The 19,463-nt window shown below is 41.3% G+C and overlaps 1 protein-coding gene across 1 annotated transcript in view; it reads right to left on the minus strand.

Moving 5' to 3' along the window:
- Window positions 1-4,823: 4,823 nt before the first annotated feature.
- The window catches only part of LRRC7 (leucine rich repeat containing 7), a 169,441-nt gene continuing 154,801 nt past the window's right edge, over window positions 4,824-19,463 (minus strand). Inside the window, exon 25 of the mRNA XM_066623794.1 lies at window positions 4,824-4,931. Within this exon, the coding sequence (XP_066479891.1) occupies window positions 4,824-4,931 (108 nt within the window). The remainder of the gene's footprint in view (window positions 4,932-19,463) is intronic.

Below are 19,463 nucleotides of genomic sequence, written 5' to 3' on the forward strand. Positions count from 1 at the left end.
CCTGGTGTCCCTGAACCCCTCTTGCATGACGTGGGAGCACAAGCAAGCGAATATCAGCCATTCCCTGCACTTTCAGCCTAGTTTCAAGGTGAGATTTGATAAAGTGGCTTTGTTGTGCAGGAAGCTAAACAGCAAATAACTGCACATAACAGAACTATTGCCATGGGAACAAATGCAGCAGAGTCATTCCAGCAAGAAGGTGGGAACTGAAGCAAACCCAAGGTACTAGCATATGCAAATCACTGGCTAAAATGAGATGGAGGATGTTTAAAAACAAGGTTCCCCCGTGGAAAATGATTTTTCAGTGTTTCATGCAGGGCTGCAGGTTGAGGAACCAAACCAGGATTCAGGGATCACTGTAGCCCCAGCACATCAGACCATACAGCATATTTGTTGTTACTCATATTATAACCTATATTTCTTTTTCCTCAAAAGAACAAATTTTTGAGACTCTCCCATCCAGGCAGCTTATTTAGCCAGATTTGGAGAATAATCGGTTGTGCATAAATTGATTTACTTGGAGTAAATAACAGTGGATTTGAAATCTGCTTGCTGCCCCAAAGGGCTGTTCTAACATTTTGTTTTATTTTCTGATGACTGCATTGTAATAGTTATATTGTCTAGTATTATTGTTTGCTGATATGCTGATGTTAAACTACTTTGAAGCTGAGAAAGGTGGTGTATAAATACCCTGAATGAATAGTCTAATGTTATTGATTGCCTAAATCTACTAGATTTTTGATTCAAAAGGAACTAATCATTATTAAATTCTACGGTTTTGACATTAGTTGTGACTACATTGTCTCAGTGATTTCAATGGTGTTCAGTCGTTCTTTGGATATAACCAATGAATTTATTTAAAATGACAAAAAAGCTGAATTACATTACAGCTAAACAATTTCTTCCCAATTAGTTACAACAAGGGTTCCTTGACCTATACCCTAGACTAGGTACTGTATATGAGTGTAGGGGGAAAAAATCCTACCACTGTTATTTCCCCCCCACAATCATTGTCATGTTGCGACTTATTTAACAAGCAAAACATTGCTATTAATTGAGAATTTGGGTAGAGTAAGGACAGGACAGCAGTAGAATATCCAAGCAAGGAAGCAGGAAAGGAGTGTGGCTGGGAAGCATTATAGGTTACAAAGAATATTGAGATTAAATGGTAACATTTCTTGTAAAGGTATTTACTAGCTTAAACCACAGTGATAACAATGTGGCTGTCCAAAGCAAAATGCTCAGAAGGGTGAATGTGAACTATGTTTTACTAACTCAGAGGGTGATAACAATACAGTACACAGCAGCAGGAAACACACAAGGCTCTGTATATGTGCTCCTACTGAACAAATGGTCAGTTCTTTGCCAGTGTTATTTTGGGGAGGGCGGCTTGAAAAGCAATAGGGGGGAATGCTAGCTGTACACTCTACCGCTCTTCAGGGCCAAGAGCTATCCAAACATGCCTTACAGTGAACTGGTTTGGAAAATGCTTTGACGTCTGAGCTAGTTCCATGCATTAAATGACGCACATGTTCACGTCTGGATCTCCTTGCTTGCCCCATTTTCCTCATTGCCTCATTGCAGTTCATCCAAACCACTCCCTTACCCACAGATGACTCCTCCCCAGGCAATTTGAGACCATGATGGGGAGAAGTGAGGGGAGGGGCCACAAAACACCTGAAAACTAGAATCAATTAGCACTTAATTTGTGAGTTCAGGTCAGACTTGAGGATATTGGTCAAACCTGCACAGTGTGTTAGGATGACTAAGATTGTGCATGTGAAGCTCCTGGAACACTCTAAAGTGCTATATATATAAGTTCTTACTCTTAACTAAAGACTCACTGAGCTTGACAGGCAAGGGAGGAACAGAACGTTGCCTCCCACGCTCCTGCTTTTCTATTCACTGTGCCTGATGCAGAATAATAGTAAAATAACACAGGCCTACACACATTTTGTTATCTTAAAAGTTAGACCTATTCTTGGGTATATTTGGGGTGCTGAATCCCAAAATGGCATTGCTTTTGCCTGACTGACTTTAGTTTTGAGAATACGGCATAGCCACCTTATATATAATCCCAACATTTTGGGATTCAGCACTTCAAAAATATCTTAAATTTGTTCAAACATCCCTGGCAACTTTTAAAAAAGATTTTTTTGTTTTGTTTTAGGCCTGTGATTGTCCAGTAGAACTCAGTGGGGACACATTGATGGTCTTGGCTCACAAATGGCATAACCTTGCCATGGCTTCTGTTTCTTAGTCAAATGTGTGTTAACATGTTGGGAGACAGAACAGAATCCTGGACTTGGCTTTTAGCTACAGGATTTAGAGTGGAGTTGAACCATGGGTGTATGAGTTTCAAGAGCCTTAATCCCCATCCCTATCCCATTTTCAGCTCTTTTTAACAGTAGCACTTGGAAGGTCACAAAAATGCTCAAGAGAAAAGGATAAATGTGTCCCTGTTGCCTGGACATCAGGCTGATGCTTTCTGTGCTGCTGCACTGTGCATTGACGCCAGTGCACCTGAGCATGGCAAAAGCAGAAGTGTTGGCCCAGATGTGGCTACGTATCATAAAGTGCATTTCAGTGTGGCTGTTGTCACTCTGCACAACATTGCTCACAAGCGATTGCATTCCTCAGTGTGCATTCCAATGCAATTAAAGCTGGAGTGGGGCTTCAGCGTGAGGGCAGTGCAACTCTATTGCCCTTCACTGGCATCACCACATTGCCTCCATGACGTCATCACATTTGCTACACAATTCCTGATTGGCTGGAGCATGCAGTGAAGGAGGGACAAAAACCCCTGTTAACATTTAAAAACTGGCACTGAAGGAGCAGCAAGTCAGGGATGGGGAGAGAACAATAGCTGTGAACCAGTGTGAAGATCAGCACAAAAAAATTGGCAAGGAAGCATTTTCACACCCTTCAAAAGTACATCTTTTGCCTTAAAAATTCTGCACAATTCTAGTTTACACTGTAAGTGATATGCAAAAGGTCAAGCTACCAATAACATTTCTTTAATAGAATGAGATGTGTATATGAAATTTCATATAGCTCCAAGTAAAATGAATGGACAAAATTCTCTAATTCACTTCTTTCAGAATTCACCTGCTATCCAGTGCTTTTAGATAGGAACAAATTGTTATATAAGGGGGTGGCAGTTGCCTTTGGAAACATGCCATTATTAGCTTGTTTTGCATGATTATTGACTCAGACATTTCAGCTACGTTATTCTTTCTGTATGCATCTACACACAGTAAAGACAATTACATCTGGGGGAAAACTACCATCTAAAAGCTTATTTTCTCTAAACAAAACTAATATGCATAAACTTTCTTGCTAATTTTTCTGTCCGCATGAACAATTTTAAAAATGATATACTGTCCATTCCAGAAGCACATATATAGTGAGCTAAAAACATAACTTATTCTTGGACTTCAAGTTAAAAGGTGTTATGTATGTCTCACACTGAATGATAACATTTTAAGTGCATTAAAGTGGAACCCGCTACAAGTTGGGCATCCCATATTCAAAGTGCTTGGAACCAGAAGTATTTGGGATATTGGACTTTGGAATACTTGCATGATCAGTGCAGCCACTTTTTCTCTGAAAGTGCAGCGACCAGAGCAGTACTGTAGAGATCAGCGCAACCTCTCTTTCCTTCTGCCTGTCAATAAAGGCGGGAATGAGGGCAGACCGGTTAGCAAGATCAGCGCAGCTGCAGATCAGCTGATGAGTGCAGCAGTGGTCGTGCTGGAACTGGCTGGAACAGGCCCCATGGCTTCTGCCAGTGAGCTGAGGATGCCCCTCGTAGGAGTCCCCAAGGCGGACATCCTGGTGTGGTAAGACCCTCCCCTTGTTTTCAGCCTTAAAGCTTGTCATGTTGAGCAGCATGTGTCAGCTCTCAAAAAAGTTGCAATTTGTAGAATACTCCAGATTTCAGAATTCTGGATATGGGATGCCCAACCTGTATCTATGATCCTCATCCATGGATTTTTGCATGCACCAGTAATCTATAAGCATGTTAATGAGCATGAATACATACCCACTGTGCATTCAGCTTCAATCACTTGCTGGGGTTATGGAAGACCTGGAAGGAGGGCCCCCACAATGCACACAGAAACTGCAAACAGGTTGGTGTTACAGCTAATGGTGCTGACCACTTTTTTATTAGCACATATGCATGGAGACCTGCATTAGAAGGAGAGTCTGCACATGGAAGCCTAGTTTTGCATATGTAGCCACTACACACACATGCACAGTGGATCAAGGTGTGTACCTTTTCATTTAATTATGACTATACATGTATTTGCACTGGAAATAAAACAAAAAAATAGTAAAGATTTTGTGTGTGTGTGTGTTTCCTTTCCTTTAGATGTCTATGGAAATATTATTCTATAACCATGTATCTCTCATCTGTGGTAGAAAGACCTTATGGAAGTTATAATTTTGTATAATTTTCTTGCTAAAGGCATATAGATGTTTGGCAGTGTTTTTGATGGACAGCAGAATTTGTAAGGAACTTGTGTGTGCTTCTCTACCCAAAATTACATGAAATAATTAAAAATAATATTAAAAAGAAGCTGGCACCAATGCACAGACAGAGGTTTATAATGAAAACTAATACATAATCACATGGAAGTTATATTTATATAGTTAATTTTTTTTCCAGGAGGATAAGTACTAACATATAGTATTTTACATTTGGCACTATGTTTGCCATTGGTCCAGCAATTGGCAAAATTTGTTTTCCTATATATAAATTTTTATTTAATTAAACATTAAATCTGACTAGGCATATTTTTATTATTTATAAAAAATATTTAGACAGTAAGCTCACGTTGAATAACTAGGTCTACTGTATTCTGGAAACTCTTCAGTAGTAATACAGCTTTTTCATGTTCCATATGTACAAAACTGTGTCCATTTGCCTGTAACAGACAAAACAGGAAAAAAAATATTAAACTGTTTATTGTTATGGCCACATAAGGTAAATGGTTAAAAGTTCAGTTGAAATTGTATAATAATATAAAAACAATTGAACAGTGATTTCAAGAGAATCTGCATTATCCTAACCTTGACTATTCAAAAGTCTGGGCAGAAATCACAGTGCTTCCCCATGCAACCCCAAATTAGTGTAGCCATTTTTAATTTGCCCCTGCTCACTTGCAGATTATGCTGTTTTATTTAGTCTCATCCCTCTTTCAATTTATTGAGTTATGTCCCGGATCAGCAAAGTCTACTGCGTGCATCACCCTTGGACAGGGATCTGCCATGTAAAAGCATGCTACATGGGAGGAAAAACCTGCATCTAGCAACTGAGACTGCACATGTGTTATCCCTTCATTGCACATTACCTTATTGATTATTGGTGCTGTCAGCTATGACAGCTCCAGTCACCTGTTTGGGATCTGAAAGGGCTGAGTTCAGTCACGCCCCTCAACATGTGATCAGCAGAGTGACACTGGCTGCCTTTTAGGCAGCTGTTGATGTGCGTGAGGATCAGATCAGGGCCTGCAAAGGTAAGAATTATTAAATGACAACAGCTATCATTTCAAAGCCAGGCATATGTGAGCGTGCACCAGCTATGCAAAAAAGCCAAACATTTTACCAAGAACATCCAGGTTATCCATGCAAAATCAGGTTTCTTTGTTTAACAGCAAGAAAGGGAGAAGAGACAGCAAAGGGTGCTGGAGGAAACGGAGAGGAAGGAGGAACGGAAACTGCCAAAGCAGCAAACAGACACACTTTGTCCACCATTTCCACCAAGCAGTGAGATCTGTTTTGGAGCTTTCCTTTCTGAATAGCCTGGACTACTTTACCACCATATAAAAGGTGTGCATTGTTAGAGTCCGTTTTTGCAAGCTAATTTAAGCATTTCACAGTTGCAGCATTCATTTCAGCATTAAAATTCCAAAGAAGGCTGAGTCAACTTGCTGTGGAAGCACATTTTTATTAACATTAGTTTACCAGTTACTGATCTGTATTCCAGTGGGGTACCCATGGTATATATGATCTGAATGCTGTATAGCTTCTTTAGTCTATGTTTTGCTACTGCTTAGAACACATTTGGATAGTCATTTCAGGACAGATGTTAAAGATTTTGGGAAAATAAATACTTATTTTAAATTTCTTTTTCAACATGCTGAGAATTCAAGGCAATTCCAATAGATTCCATTACAAATGTCACATACCAAGTCCACCTCCCTAGGAACACAGGAAGCTGCCATAAGGCAAATATTTCAAATCATTGGTCCACCTAGCTCAGTACTGTTGTCAATATTGACCAGCACTGGCTCTCCAAGTTTCAGGCTGGATTATTCTTTGCCCTCTCTGGAGATGCCAGAAATTGAAGCTGGTACCTCTGCATGCAAGGCAGCTGCTCTACCAATGAGTTACAGCCCCTGCATACTTATATAAAGAATGGGCCAACTGTAATGTTGCTCTTGGGAGACAATGGCCTGGTTCAGACATAATGGACAAACCATATTTAGCCATCATGCTTTGGGCTCACATATCCCCTTCTAACTTCTACCTTCATATGCTTCCTCTCCCTTGCCTTCAAAGTTGGAGTTTCTAATTCTGTTTTGAAGGCTCACTATAAGCCTAATCCAATGGGCATGCTGAGTCACCAGAACTTGAGTTCTGGTGGCGCAGCATGCTTTACAGCATGCAAAAGGCAACATGTCATTCAGCACAGCCAGGCCACTGCCACAAGTGGCAACCAACTGTGACTGTTTCCCACACAACCTACAAAGGAACCCTGGTGCCAGTAAGTCATTACATAATGGGGTTGGGAGGGGGAGGAACAGGATGGAAACTGAAACAGGAAGGCAGGTGTGTCAAAGCCAGGAAGGGGGCAGTATCAGTGACAGTACTGCCAATATCCTATCCCCCTTTCCAGCCTTGATCAGCCAACCCACTACCCAAATGGATCTACTTGGACCTGCATCAGCAATTTTGCTGGACCATATCCAAGTGGGTCTGTGAAGGCTCTCAGGAAAGAGATGTCCTACAGCAGCCAATATGATGTGGACCTGCCCTCTTGTGATAAACCCCAGGGGTCAGGGGCCATGACAGACTGGCCCAAGACCACCCAGTAAGCTTTTTGCAGTGGGGATTTGAACCCATCTTTCTCCAGTCTAACACTCCAATCACCACACTGCGTGGATTCACAGCACAATCTTAGGCATGTCTACAAAGAAGAGACAGTGAGTGAGTGGGTGAGACAGTTCAGTGAGTTCAGTGTGACAGGCAGCCTGTGTCGGCTTTGCAGCTGGACACAGAGGATAGGATATAGCAGAGCAGGGCTTCTTGGGTCTCACCCCCCCTCCTGCCCTGGATCCTCCCCTCACCCTGCCTTCGCCCCGCCCCAACAGACCTTACTGCTGCCTGGAGCTCTTCCCTTGCTCTGGGTGGTGGCCGTCTGGCGCTGGGCCCAGCACTGACTGAAGGGTGCTGTAAATGTGCTTTACGGCATGCTTATGACACCCAGCGCCATGCTGGAGCTCAGTGCCAGTGGGAGGACCTTTAGGATTGGGTCCTTATTCCCAGATAAGTGTAGGTGGGATTGCATTCTCAATAGTCTGCTGGTCAAAAAAAAAAGTCAAAAGTCCAAACAGACTCACATACAAAACCTTGAGCATGCCTAAAGGCTTTTCGGTCCCATCAGATAACATAGCACTAATCCAGAACACAGTGTGCACAGAGCTGTATTCACAGTTGTATCCATTTGCTTTGCAAAAGAGGACAGCTCCATCACAGTACAAAAGTAAACAGGAAATTCCTGCAGGTGGGGAAGGGCAGTGTGTGCTTCAGATCTTTCAGACTCCCTCAGGGATTACTACATCAGAGCATTCATCTATATCAATGTGTACAGAGCAGAAAACTTGTATACAAGTTATAGAAGACTGTTGAGTTTTATTAAGCACAGTGAAGTAGACATTGCTACTTTCCTGTAACAAAGTAAGGAAGCAATAAGACAAGTCATAACAAACAAAGGGCCCACACACTAAAGAGAAAACCCTTTTATTAATTTAAACGTTTTAACAAATAGCAGGAAAATAATTTAAGAGAAAGAGTACAAATTCCAGACAGATTGAAGACATTCAACAAAGCCTTGAATTGCAAGTGCAAAACCTCAGAGAAGTATTTTCAGGAAGCCAGGCTGATGCTGGGTTCCATTTAGATTTTAGGGTTTTTTTTGTGTGTGTAAAGGCTGATGGTCCATCATGTTGCAGTAAATGGCCTTAGTGCAAAAAAATAAAATAAAATCTGTCTGCATGTCCCTTTCTCATATCTGATGGTCTAATGTTGGCTTCTAATCTAAGGACTGACAACCCTAATTTAAGCCATAGTTCTCCATCCACTTACTCCAGAGTAGTCCCATTATTTTAGAAAAGGAGAGAATTTCAAATGGTACTCTGACTAGGGACAAGGAAGCTCATTACCATTTTTGGTTTTTCCCATTTTCTCTCGTGCTGTTGAAGTAGCAGTTGAAAAAGAATTGAGGAGACAGCCTTGGACCCACCCTCAAGGCATGCAATGGCATGGGGTTTCTCTGCTTGATGGCAGGGGCTAGAAGGCTTTTCTAAACTCTAGAAGTTTCTGAGATACTGGTCTACGCAGGCACAAATCCCAAATGAGTGAATCCACAGAGACCATTAAGAAGAACAAAAAATGTTTTCTATTCAGGGTTTAACCAAGGATCAAAACGTGATCCCTATACATGCAGCATGGATCATTTGACATATGAGATGGTGGGATTTACTTTATCACAAGCTACTTTATCCTAAAGCTTTCAGTCTTAAGCCCTCTGTCTTTTACAACTTTTGCCTGAAAATTAGATGTTGTTGACTACAAAGAGTACATGAAAATGTGAAAGCTCTTATGAATTCACTGGTACAATAGCACATGCTATAGGATGGTGACACATGGAGGCAGGAAAAATAAAAGCATCTTAGCCACCATCTCCTGAAATAAATGGGTCACTTAGGACAGAATTAACATACACATAAGTTGTCATTCTCTCAAAAGCTGAGAACCCAGGATAAATTAGAATTACAGAAACCCAAGATAAATTAGAATTACAGTGAAACTCAGAATCTCCAAATGTTCTTCTAAGGTGAGATGATGCAAAGGCAGGAGTGCATCTATTCCTACTAGGTTCCACCTTGAAGTGGCACCTTTACATGTCAAGCTGATGAAGTATTATTACTTAAATAACAATGCACACCATGGGTATTGATAACTCTATATGATGTCAAAATTATTTTTCCACTGTAGTGTAAGATGATAATTTAAATAGAACTATAATACTGAATCAAAAGATCATATATGATCTCCTTCAAAAGTAAATCTAAAAAGTACTTGTTTTTAATAAGAACCACATGCTGGACTTTTGTATAAGGAAGTATGACCCTGTATATAACACATTCCATTTTCTGATGATTTGACCTTGAAATAACGGGTTTACTTGAAACTAGTTCATACTGTGGGAGTAGTTGACTCATTTGTCATTTTTTTTTAAATCCAAAAGGTAGCCTTCATGATGATAAATGTCTGCTGCTGATGAGTCATAGCAATGCATGAGGCAGGCAAACAAAATATATTCATATCTCAGTTTCCTCAACTCAGATGTTTTGATGAAGCTTTATAGTGGATGGTGTGAGGCAATGCTTTTTTTTCAGGGAACATGACCCTAGATTTTGGAAAATGGAGTTTAGGAGATATCCAGTGCTTCATGTGTACTCAGTGCCATCTGTAATAAGAACAAATGTATTTCAGAAACCCATACGCCAACTTTGGTTCACAAAAAAATTATCATATTTAAATTCATAGTCAGACTTACCATGGAACCACCCCAGGTTTGTTGGCCAGAAGTCAGGGTAATAACCAGGTTCTGAAATCTGAAAAAGGAAAGTATTGTGGCTGTGGTTTGGCTTCTTAGCCACTGCCCACTTTATTGATAATTGGTATTTGAATGCCTTCAGTTTCTACTGGAAGCATAAGACACAATTCCATATGCGAAGGAGCAACCATAACCGTTTAATTACATGACAAAGATGTGCTTAATAGAGCAATTCTACAAATTCTGTGCTGGGCCTGTCTTACACTATCTGTAGCAGAAGGGAGTTCCCATCGAAAAAGGCTTAGGGTAGACACAATAGTGGCAGACCTGCTTGCTTAAACCCAGATTTGCCCAAATCACACATAAAATTGGTGGGAGGTTTGCTGCTTAGAGTAAAAGTTGCATATAGGTGAGGGGAACTGATCTTTTCCCAAGGCTGAAACACATTTTGTCCCAGCAGAGCTTGCTTTTGGTATGAGAGCTCAACTGAGAAGACAGAATGTATGGAGATAATGAAGAATGACCCCTGCTTTTTAGGTAATTGGGGCAGACCTACTTAAAACCAAGGAGTTTACCATTGTTACATCCAATTTCGCCTTCCCATTATTGTTCATTATGATTGGATTTATAAAAGGATCACTCTTGAAATAGTCCAGCATTAATGGGGGAAAAAATGCTATTGGTGAACAAGAAGGAAGCTTATGGAAAATGGATTAGTGATTCTAAGAACAGAGGCTAAAACAAAACACACACAAAAAACCCAGTGAACATTTTTCGCTAGGCAAATTCATGAGATGTTTCAAATACAGCAATTCCTCTTCATGGAATATTATGGGGATATAGCAAAGTCACAAGCATGACAAATATATGATAAATCCACTCTAACTGCAATGTTAAAATGCATAAAACCACACAATGAAAACATGGCTTAATATGTAATGTTCCGACTGAAATTGTTATTCATATAAAGCAGTGGTTCTCAAACTCTCCCAGAGAGTTTGAGAGCCACTAAGTTCTTGCGTGGGTGGGAGGGGGGAGGCAGCAGGGGTGGGGGAAGGCAGCAGCGTGATCCCCAGGATCGCACCGCTCAGGGGGGCTGCAGGGGCTTGGGTACACGTACCCAAGCCCCTGCAGCCTCCTAGGGGTGCGGGGAGCCTGGCGTGACCTGCAGCAGGGCTCCCCGCAGCAGTGAAAGCAGATGCGAGCGATCGTGCCCTGCCTCCGCTAAAGTGAAGTGAAGGGCGGTCCACGTGATTGGGCTCTCCCATATCTTAAAAATATCAAGATTTATGTATTTTCTGTTATTGCAGCTAATGAGTTCCTAAGTGAGAAAAAGGTTCTTACTTCTGGTCATGATCTGTTTAATGACATCACTTCCTGCAAAATGACATAACTTCTGGTCCTCAGCACATATGAATACTATTAAGCCCGCTGTATGAAACTAATCTGTCACCTTTGATCTAAAGGTTAACTCAGAACTATTGTTATTTTTGGAATTTGCAAGGTTTGCTCCAAGTGGTGCCATTCCTCTGAGAGGAATTTGATCAGGTGGTACAAAGTTTGTTTTGGGCCCCTTTGCAAGGAGGAGGGGGAAGGTGGTGACAAGCAAGCAGAATGGGGTCAAGGAGGGGTAAAACAAGGTGGGGGGCATATGGCATCAGCTGCTAGATACAGTAATATGGAAAACCAAACATACTCCTAAGTCTCTCTAAAATCTTTTAAATATAGAAAATCATGCAGAAAATTAGCATCATCCTATTTAGGTTCACACTAGAATGGAAAGTGTACTGTTTGCACCAAAACATACTGCAGCAGCTATAGCCCCACAGTTGTATCTTTGACCTCCTATACACTCCTTCATGGTAAGCAGATCCACAAGCTAAAGAGCTATTGTAGCAGGCCAGTTTCCTCCCAGATATGACACTGTGTTAAGGAGTGTCATGTATGCATTCCTCAGCCCAGCATATATGGCTTGCCAATAGCTGCAGCCGCAAGCTCATGGTAGTGTCCCCAGCATCCCAGGCGGGCAACAAGTCTGAGTAGAAAGGAAAATGTCAGATCCCAGGAACTTTCTGGGCCCCCTCCTTTGGCTCCTGGGCCCCCTTTCTGACCCTGGGCCCAGGTACAAATTACCTCCTTTACCCCCCTTTCCTAGGCCCTGGTGCCAGGACTTTTATTTGCAAATTTCTTTCTTTAAAGTCCATAAGGACATTAAGAAAAAAATGACCACTTTGATTCAATTCCATAGTTTTTTAGACAGTAAATCTGTCTAAAATTTTAGACAGTAAATCTAAATTTAATATTTTAGACAGTAAATCCGACACTGCAAGCAGTGTTATTAAGCAGATCATAATTTAGAGCTACATGAATGAACTGCTTTCATCAAATTTGCATCGATTTGCTATGTAGTCAATACACATCACCAGTGTTTTCTGACTCAGTAAATGACTAAATCATTGCCTCTGGTTTTGACAAGGTGGATTTTCAATCCAATTAGACTTTTGATTATCATGAAGCTGAACTGATTATATGCACTGGGAACTTCTAACACCACCAAAATCAACGGGATTAAATCAGAGCTCTAAGAAGTGCTCCAATGCAGCTCTGATTCATTTCTGTGGGGCTGATTGCAGGACAAGCTGCTGCTGCATATATTGGATGTTATATACATCACCTTTCAAAAATAAGATAAATAACATTTTAAAAGATATTGGACATACCCAAGGACCTGTTCTAATCCTTTAGAGCAGTGCTTCCCAATCTTTTTAACATTGTGCGCCATTTGGTTGGCCATGTTGGTCAGACAGTGCCCCAGAATGCCTTGCAGCACCACAGCAGGCACCAGTCCACAATGTTTTCACAATCCACAAAAAATCAGCAAGTGGGTCACAACCCACAGTTTGGGAATCACTGATTTAGAGTGTTTCCTAGTGTTCTCATGACCGCAGACAACCTGATCACTGAAACTCTTGATTAACAAAATAAAAATGGTGACTATAATTTGGACACCGCTTTGTAAGCATTTATATTTCAAGAACTGTCACTTTTGTCATTATGGTGAAGGTGGTTTGGTAGCCCACCTGCATCTTTCTGTCAGCATTTTAACAACTTATTTAGCCTTAGCATATACAGAAAGCAAGGAAATGAAAATCCCATTTTCTGATGCTGAGCGCTTTTCTCCTGCTTGTTCATAGAATAATATGAGTCCTGCTGTACACATGAATGAGGTGGTAAAACAGATTGAACCCGTTTAGATTGGAAGCCAAGGAAACTCATTTTTAAATGATCCTGTATGTTAAAAACTCAAACAACTGTAAATTGAAAAGTAACACTATAAGCAGTTGGGCTAAAATACTTTTCTCCTGATGTGCCATACTGGTATCTGAAAGGATCTGGAAGGTATGTGCAGCAGAACTCAAAGTTGGCTGTGCCAAGTCAGACTACAGATTTGGGATACCACTTCTAACACCTCATTCGCCTGGCCTATACATGCAACAAAATGGAAGTGGGAACAAGGTGGTACAATATAATGTTTCAGACCAAAGGTGGGAATGATCAATTTGTTTTTAATACTTCCCTATGCAAATTATTCCTTAAAACTAGAAAAAAAACACTTTCCTTCATAGTGCGCTCATGTTTTTCCATTTGCAATGAGGTTTTGTGTTTACCTGAGAAAGCACTCAAAAATGACATGACACTACCACAGTCTAATGTAGTACAGTCTACTCCGCTACCTGCCTATTCTACCAAAACTGATTGAATTGAATCACAGCTGCCTGTGTAGACCAAACACAAGATACCAGGAGGAAAAGTAATAGCTAAACATCTCAGCTGGTTTGCTAACAGTAACTTGGAGGGCTTCCATCCAATTTGGAGTCCCTTCTTGAAAATAAAAATAAAATCAGCATGAAACACGACCATTCCTAATTTGAGCAAAATATTCCAATAAGGTTCAAGCTCGAAGTAAGCACTATTAATATGGGTGCTGAAAAGACTGAGCCAAGAATGCAGTTTCAGAATTGTAACTTTCAAACTGAAACCAAATAATATTTCAGCGATATACTGATGTTGAGACATTCAGGAAATTACTATTTCCATCTGTTTTGTATCTGTTTCGTATACAGTATATTACGTAAGGTAAGGTGATGCCACTGCTCTAAGTTTTATGGTTTACCATATGATTTAGTAATTATGCTGCCATTGTCATGACCAAACATTCTGATATAGTTTTATACAAAATTATTTACCTATGACTATCCTAGGGGAAAAACTCAGTCTTTACATGTGACAAAGGTTACACTAAAATGACAAAAAACTTATATGTTTGTCTTATTTTATACTTAATATTTTCTTTTGAGAGGCACGTGGGACCATATTCTGGCAAGAAATAGTGACAATAGTGACACCACAGCTTTGTGTACTGTGGTGCCCATGAAAATTCTCCTCATATTTTGCAACTAGCATTGCACTCTTGGATAATGAAACTTCCACTACCCTGTTCCTATCCCCACGTCACTGATGCACATTAGAGCATGTTCTTTCCTCATTCCCTCAACTGCAAGGCCTTTACTCCCTCCTTGGGTTCCAGTCCCCTCAGCAGCTTAGAAATTTACAAGCCATGTTGACTTTGGTCTCAATGGACTGCTCAGTTTCCTGTACCTGACACTGAAATATTCCTTATACAATAACACTGTAGGGAGTTGCTTAGCTCAGGGGTGTCCAAACATTTTGGCAGGAGGGCCACATCATCTCTCTGACACTGTGTCCGGGGCCAGGAAAAAAATATAATTAATTTACATTTAAAATTTGAATAAATTTACATAAATGATTTTATTAGCGATGGAACTTATATGAATGAATGAACGTCTTTCAGTAGCTCAAGGCCTATAAAAGGCCTTGCACAAAGCAAGGCCAGCCTTTCCTTCGCTGCCACTGCTGCATCACAGACGTGAAACAGCAAGTCGTGGAGGGATCCCTCGTGCTACAGCTCAAGTGAGACGTCGAACAGTCGTCCTCATGCTGGGAGCAGTTGCATCGAGCCAGTACAGGCTCCAGCAAGTCCCTGGAGGGCCAGAGGCTCATTGGAGACTGGGGGCTCCCTGAGGGCCGGACTGGGAGCCCCCGAGGGCTGCAAGTGGCCCCTGGGCTGGGGTTTGGGCACCCCTGGCTTAGGTGATTGGATATTATGACTGAGACTGAAAACTTCATTAGTCTGGTTTAAAAGAAATGTGATTGGGAGATATAGAAAGTAAAATGTACAACCTTAAAGTAACCCAGACAGGACTAAATCAGATGTTAAATGGCAGATATAGATGTAGGACCCTGGCTGCTAACACAAAACAGTTGAAAAGCAAGACAGCCAAGAATTTTCAGAGAAGGACTCTCAACCATTTGAATTTTGTCCTCTGCAACCCCCTCCTCAAGTGTTGTTGGTGCTGCTGTATGCATTTTCTGGGCTGTCAGGCAAACCTAAAACTGTATCACATCTAACTCTTCTTACCAGCAAATATTACCCACTCCCCTGAATATTGTGTGCACACACCACTGCTATGCAGCAGTGACCACAAAACCAAACCCCGAATTCTAGTACTTTCCTGAAAGTATTAACTGAACTATGGAGGGGGGAGGGCCATATGCAGGAAGTGTGAGGAAATGACACTTTGAACCATTAACTAAACCAGTCACAAAATACCCATCTGATAGGGTAACAAGTGCAGAAAACGTATCTGAATTATTTTGCAAATTCAGATCTAAAGGTTAAAAACAAAAACAAAACCTGTGGTGGGTTCTTCATTTTCTCTATATAAATGAACAGAAGACACTTAGGGCACAATCCTAACCCCTTATGTCAGTACTTTCCAGCACTGGTATAACAGTGCCAATGGGACGTGTGCTGCATCCTGCAGTTGGGTGTCACTCACGGAGGCCTCCTCAAAGTAAAATGTTTGTTCCCTTACCTCGGGAACAAACAAGCTTCATTGCCTTTATGTCAATGCTGGAAGGATTGCACCCTTAATACCCATGAAAAAAAGAGAAAAGCCTGCAATGAATGAGAAAAGCCTCTAATGAATGGGAAGAAGAAAAGGGGAAAATAAATGTGAATTAATTTTTGAATGAGAAAGTCAAAACAAGAATGGGTGTGTATATGTGACTTTGTGTAACATGCATGTCTAAAGCAAAAACTCAATTTGTAGCAGGAACTGTGATTTATTAACAGCACTTCCCTTAACAAAAGTTTCAACTATAAAAGAGAATAGCAGCGTTTAAAAGTGAATCAGTTCCTCGACAAACATTGTCCTTTTGATATAAAGTCAGTGTGATGTTGTAAACTTGAACTCTCCAATGATGTTCTGTGGGCTAGTTCACAAAACTAACTGCTCTGGTAGCTAACACATAAGATTAAATTAAGATAAACGTGTCCCTCTTTGATGAATACTGTGTCTAATAATTAATAAAAGTTGATCCATGACAGATGATAGAGGATGCATTAATAAGCCCCACTGGGTAAAGTGCAGTTTATGAACAACCCTGCAACTGTCATGATCACTATGAGTAGAACAAGCTGTTGAAACAAACCCACAGCCCAATCCTAATTTGTGCTGGAACAGGCAGGCCAAGTGGCCTGTGCTGTATCTAGCCTAAAGAAGGTAGCTGGAGCGCAGCTCTGTAAGGGGATCTTTTCCCCCTTACCCCATGTCATGCCCCAGCTACCCCTATGGAGCTACTAGACGCAAATCAGAGCAACCAGTGTAAAGTTGGTTGGACCAGGAGTGGAGGTTAGGATGCTGTGGCCGGTCCCGCTCCCCCTCCCGAGTCTGCCCACCCCTGCCCCAGAACAACCTCTTCCCCACTTCTGTTCCATCCTCCTGTCACCCTCCCACCCGAACTGGTTTTCCTCGGCTGGCACTAACTCAACCCTTCCTAATCTAGATCCAGCATGGAGAGGCCAGTGTGCATCCTCGTGTGGGCCTAACCTGCTCACAAGGAGGTGCAAACATGCTTTATGGCATGATTATGACACTCATCACCGGTGCCGAAGCTCAGCGCCTGCACTGAGGGCCTTTAAGATTGGGCCCTAAGTACACAAAGCACTATTTATCCCAGCGTAGTAAGGATGATCTGAAGAGTCTATGTGGAATACAACCCTGGTACTGTACAACCTCTTGCAGTGCTGGGCCTGGACACACGTCCCTAAATAGACAGTTCATAGGATCAACAGCTGCTTAGCTATGTGGTGGAACCTGAATATCTTCTGTGAATCATGTGGCACACACATACATAATTCCACAAATCCTAGTCCATCATTGAAAATAATTACTTCCTTTTAACAAGTTTCTACAGGGTTCAGTTTTACTTTCCATTTAGAAAGCACAACTTTATGTCTGAACTGCTAAATATAAGATAATCAACATGATTTTTTAAAAATGCTGAATCCTTTACAAATTCGGCTTAACCTGTGCAAATTCACTTAAAAATTCAATTCCAAATCATGAGAATCTGTACCTGAACCATAAGTTGCACTTCCTTCAGTGGCACAAAATATGCTCAAGCATGCATGCTTAGGATCAAAGAGTTAAGCAGCCTAAGTTCAAGTATTTCAGTTTAATTAGAATATAATAGTGCTGTCTGTCTGACAGTTCTCTAGCTCAATACATAGACCAGTGTTTTTCAAACTGTGGGTCGGGACCCACTAGGTGGGTCGCAAGCCAATTTCAGGTGGGTCCCCATTCATATCAATATTTTATTTTTAATATATTAGACTAGATGCTACCATGGAATGTGACTGCACTTGGGGAAATGTTACAGACCTGTACTTTTAACAAGCTACTATGTATATACAGGGGCGGACACCAGGACGCAGGTTGCGTCTGTTGTCTTGTGTGCTTCCTGAAGCATTTGGTAGGCCACTGTGAGATACAGGAAGCTGGCCTAGATGGGCCTATGGCCTCATCCAGTGGGGCTCTTCTTATATATTCTTTTAACAATGATAGTAAATGGAACTTACTCCTGGGTAAGTGTGGGTATGATTGCAGTCTAGGATTCTTAAAAATGTTTCTGCTTGATGATGTCACTTCTAGTCATGACATCACTTCCGGTGGGTCTTTACAGATTCTCATTCTAAAAAGTGGGTCCTGATGGTAAATGTGTGAGAACCACTGATACAGCACTTTTAAACAGAAAGGTTGCTGTATGTGTGAATTGAGGCAAATACCACAATACCTGGTTTAGAAAGTATTTTTAAATTTGAAGTATTGTGTCTGAAAAGGTTTAAAAACCTGACTCCTCAACCATTTCCCTGAACAGAATTTCCTAAGAATCAGTGACATAACTGATCTACAGAACATCTACATTGTTGCTTCCTGATTCTTTTCAGTGTTGTGAACATAAGCCATTGTACCTCCATGAACTGGAACAACACAATGCAAGAGGTCAATAGTCTGACATTCCTCCTGAGATTGTCTTCTTTTATAATAAAGACCACAGCTGCAGGAAGCGTAGACCAAAGGGTTGTGCACTGGAGTGCCTCTGATCTGGTTATGACCACTGAAAAAAGGTCCAATGAATACCTGTCTTCGTTGTTCCAAAAGCAACACTCAGACAGACAGATGTAAGGCTAAAAACATAAGAATAACTGTTGGATCAAACCAAAGGCCCAACTAGTCTAGAATCCTGTTTCCCACAGTACCCCACCTGCTACCTCTGGGAAGCCCACAAGTAAAAAAGAAAGTATACTTCTCTCTTGCCATTGCTTGCCTGTAACTTGTATTCAGAGGTATACTATATGGAGAAAAACCTGGAGGAAGCACACAATCATCTTAAGTTGACTGACATAAGAACATAAGAACAGCCCCACTAGATCAGGCCATAGGCCCATCTAGTCCAGCTTCCTGTATCTCACAGCGGCCAACCAAATGCCCCAGGGAGCACATCAGATAACAAGAGACCTCATTCTGGTGCCTCCCTTGCATCTGGCATTCTGACATAGCCCATTTCTAAAATCAGGAGGTTGCACATACACATGATGGCTTGTAACCCGTAATGGATTTTTCCTCCAGAAACTTGTCCAATCCCCTTTTAAAGGCAACCAGGCCAGATGCCGTCACCACATCCTGTGGCAAGGAGTTCCACAAGACCGACCACGTTGAGTAAAGAAATATTTTCTTTTGTCTGTCCTAACCCTCCCAACACTCAATTTTAGTGGATGTCCCCTGGTTCTGGTGTTATGTGAGAGTGTAAAGAGCATCTCTCTATCCACTTTATCCTTCCCATGCATAATTTTGTATGTCTCAATCATGTCCCCCTTCAGGCGTCTCTTTTCTAGGTTGAAGAGGCCCAAACGCTGTAGCCTTTCCTCATAAGGAAGGTGCCCCAGCCCAGTAATCATCTTAGTCGCTCTCTTTTGCACCTTTTCCATTTCCACTATGTCCTTTTTGAGATGTGGCGACCAGAACTGGACACAATACTCCAAGTGCGGCCTTACCATCAATTTGTACAACGGCATTATTAGCCGTTTTGTTCTCAATACTTTTTCTAATGATCTCACGCATAGAATTGGCCTTCTTTACTGCCACTGCACATTGGGTCAACACTTTCATCAACCTGTCCACCACCA

The sequence above is a fragment of the Tiliqua scincoides genome, chromosome 4, assembly GCF_035046505.1.
Source record: "Tiliqua scincoides isolate rTilSci1 chromosome 4, rTilSci1.hap2, whole genome shotgun sequence".
Taxonomy (NCBI): domain Eukaryota; kingdom Metazoa; phylum Chordata; class Lepidosauria; order Squamata; family Scincidae; genus Tiliqua; species Tiliqua scincoides.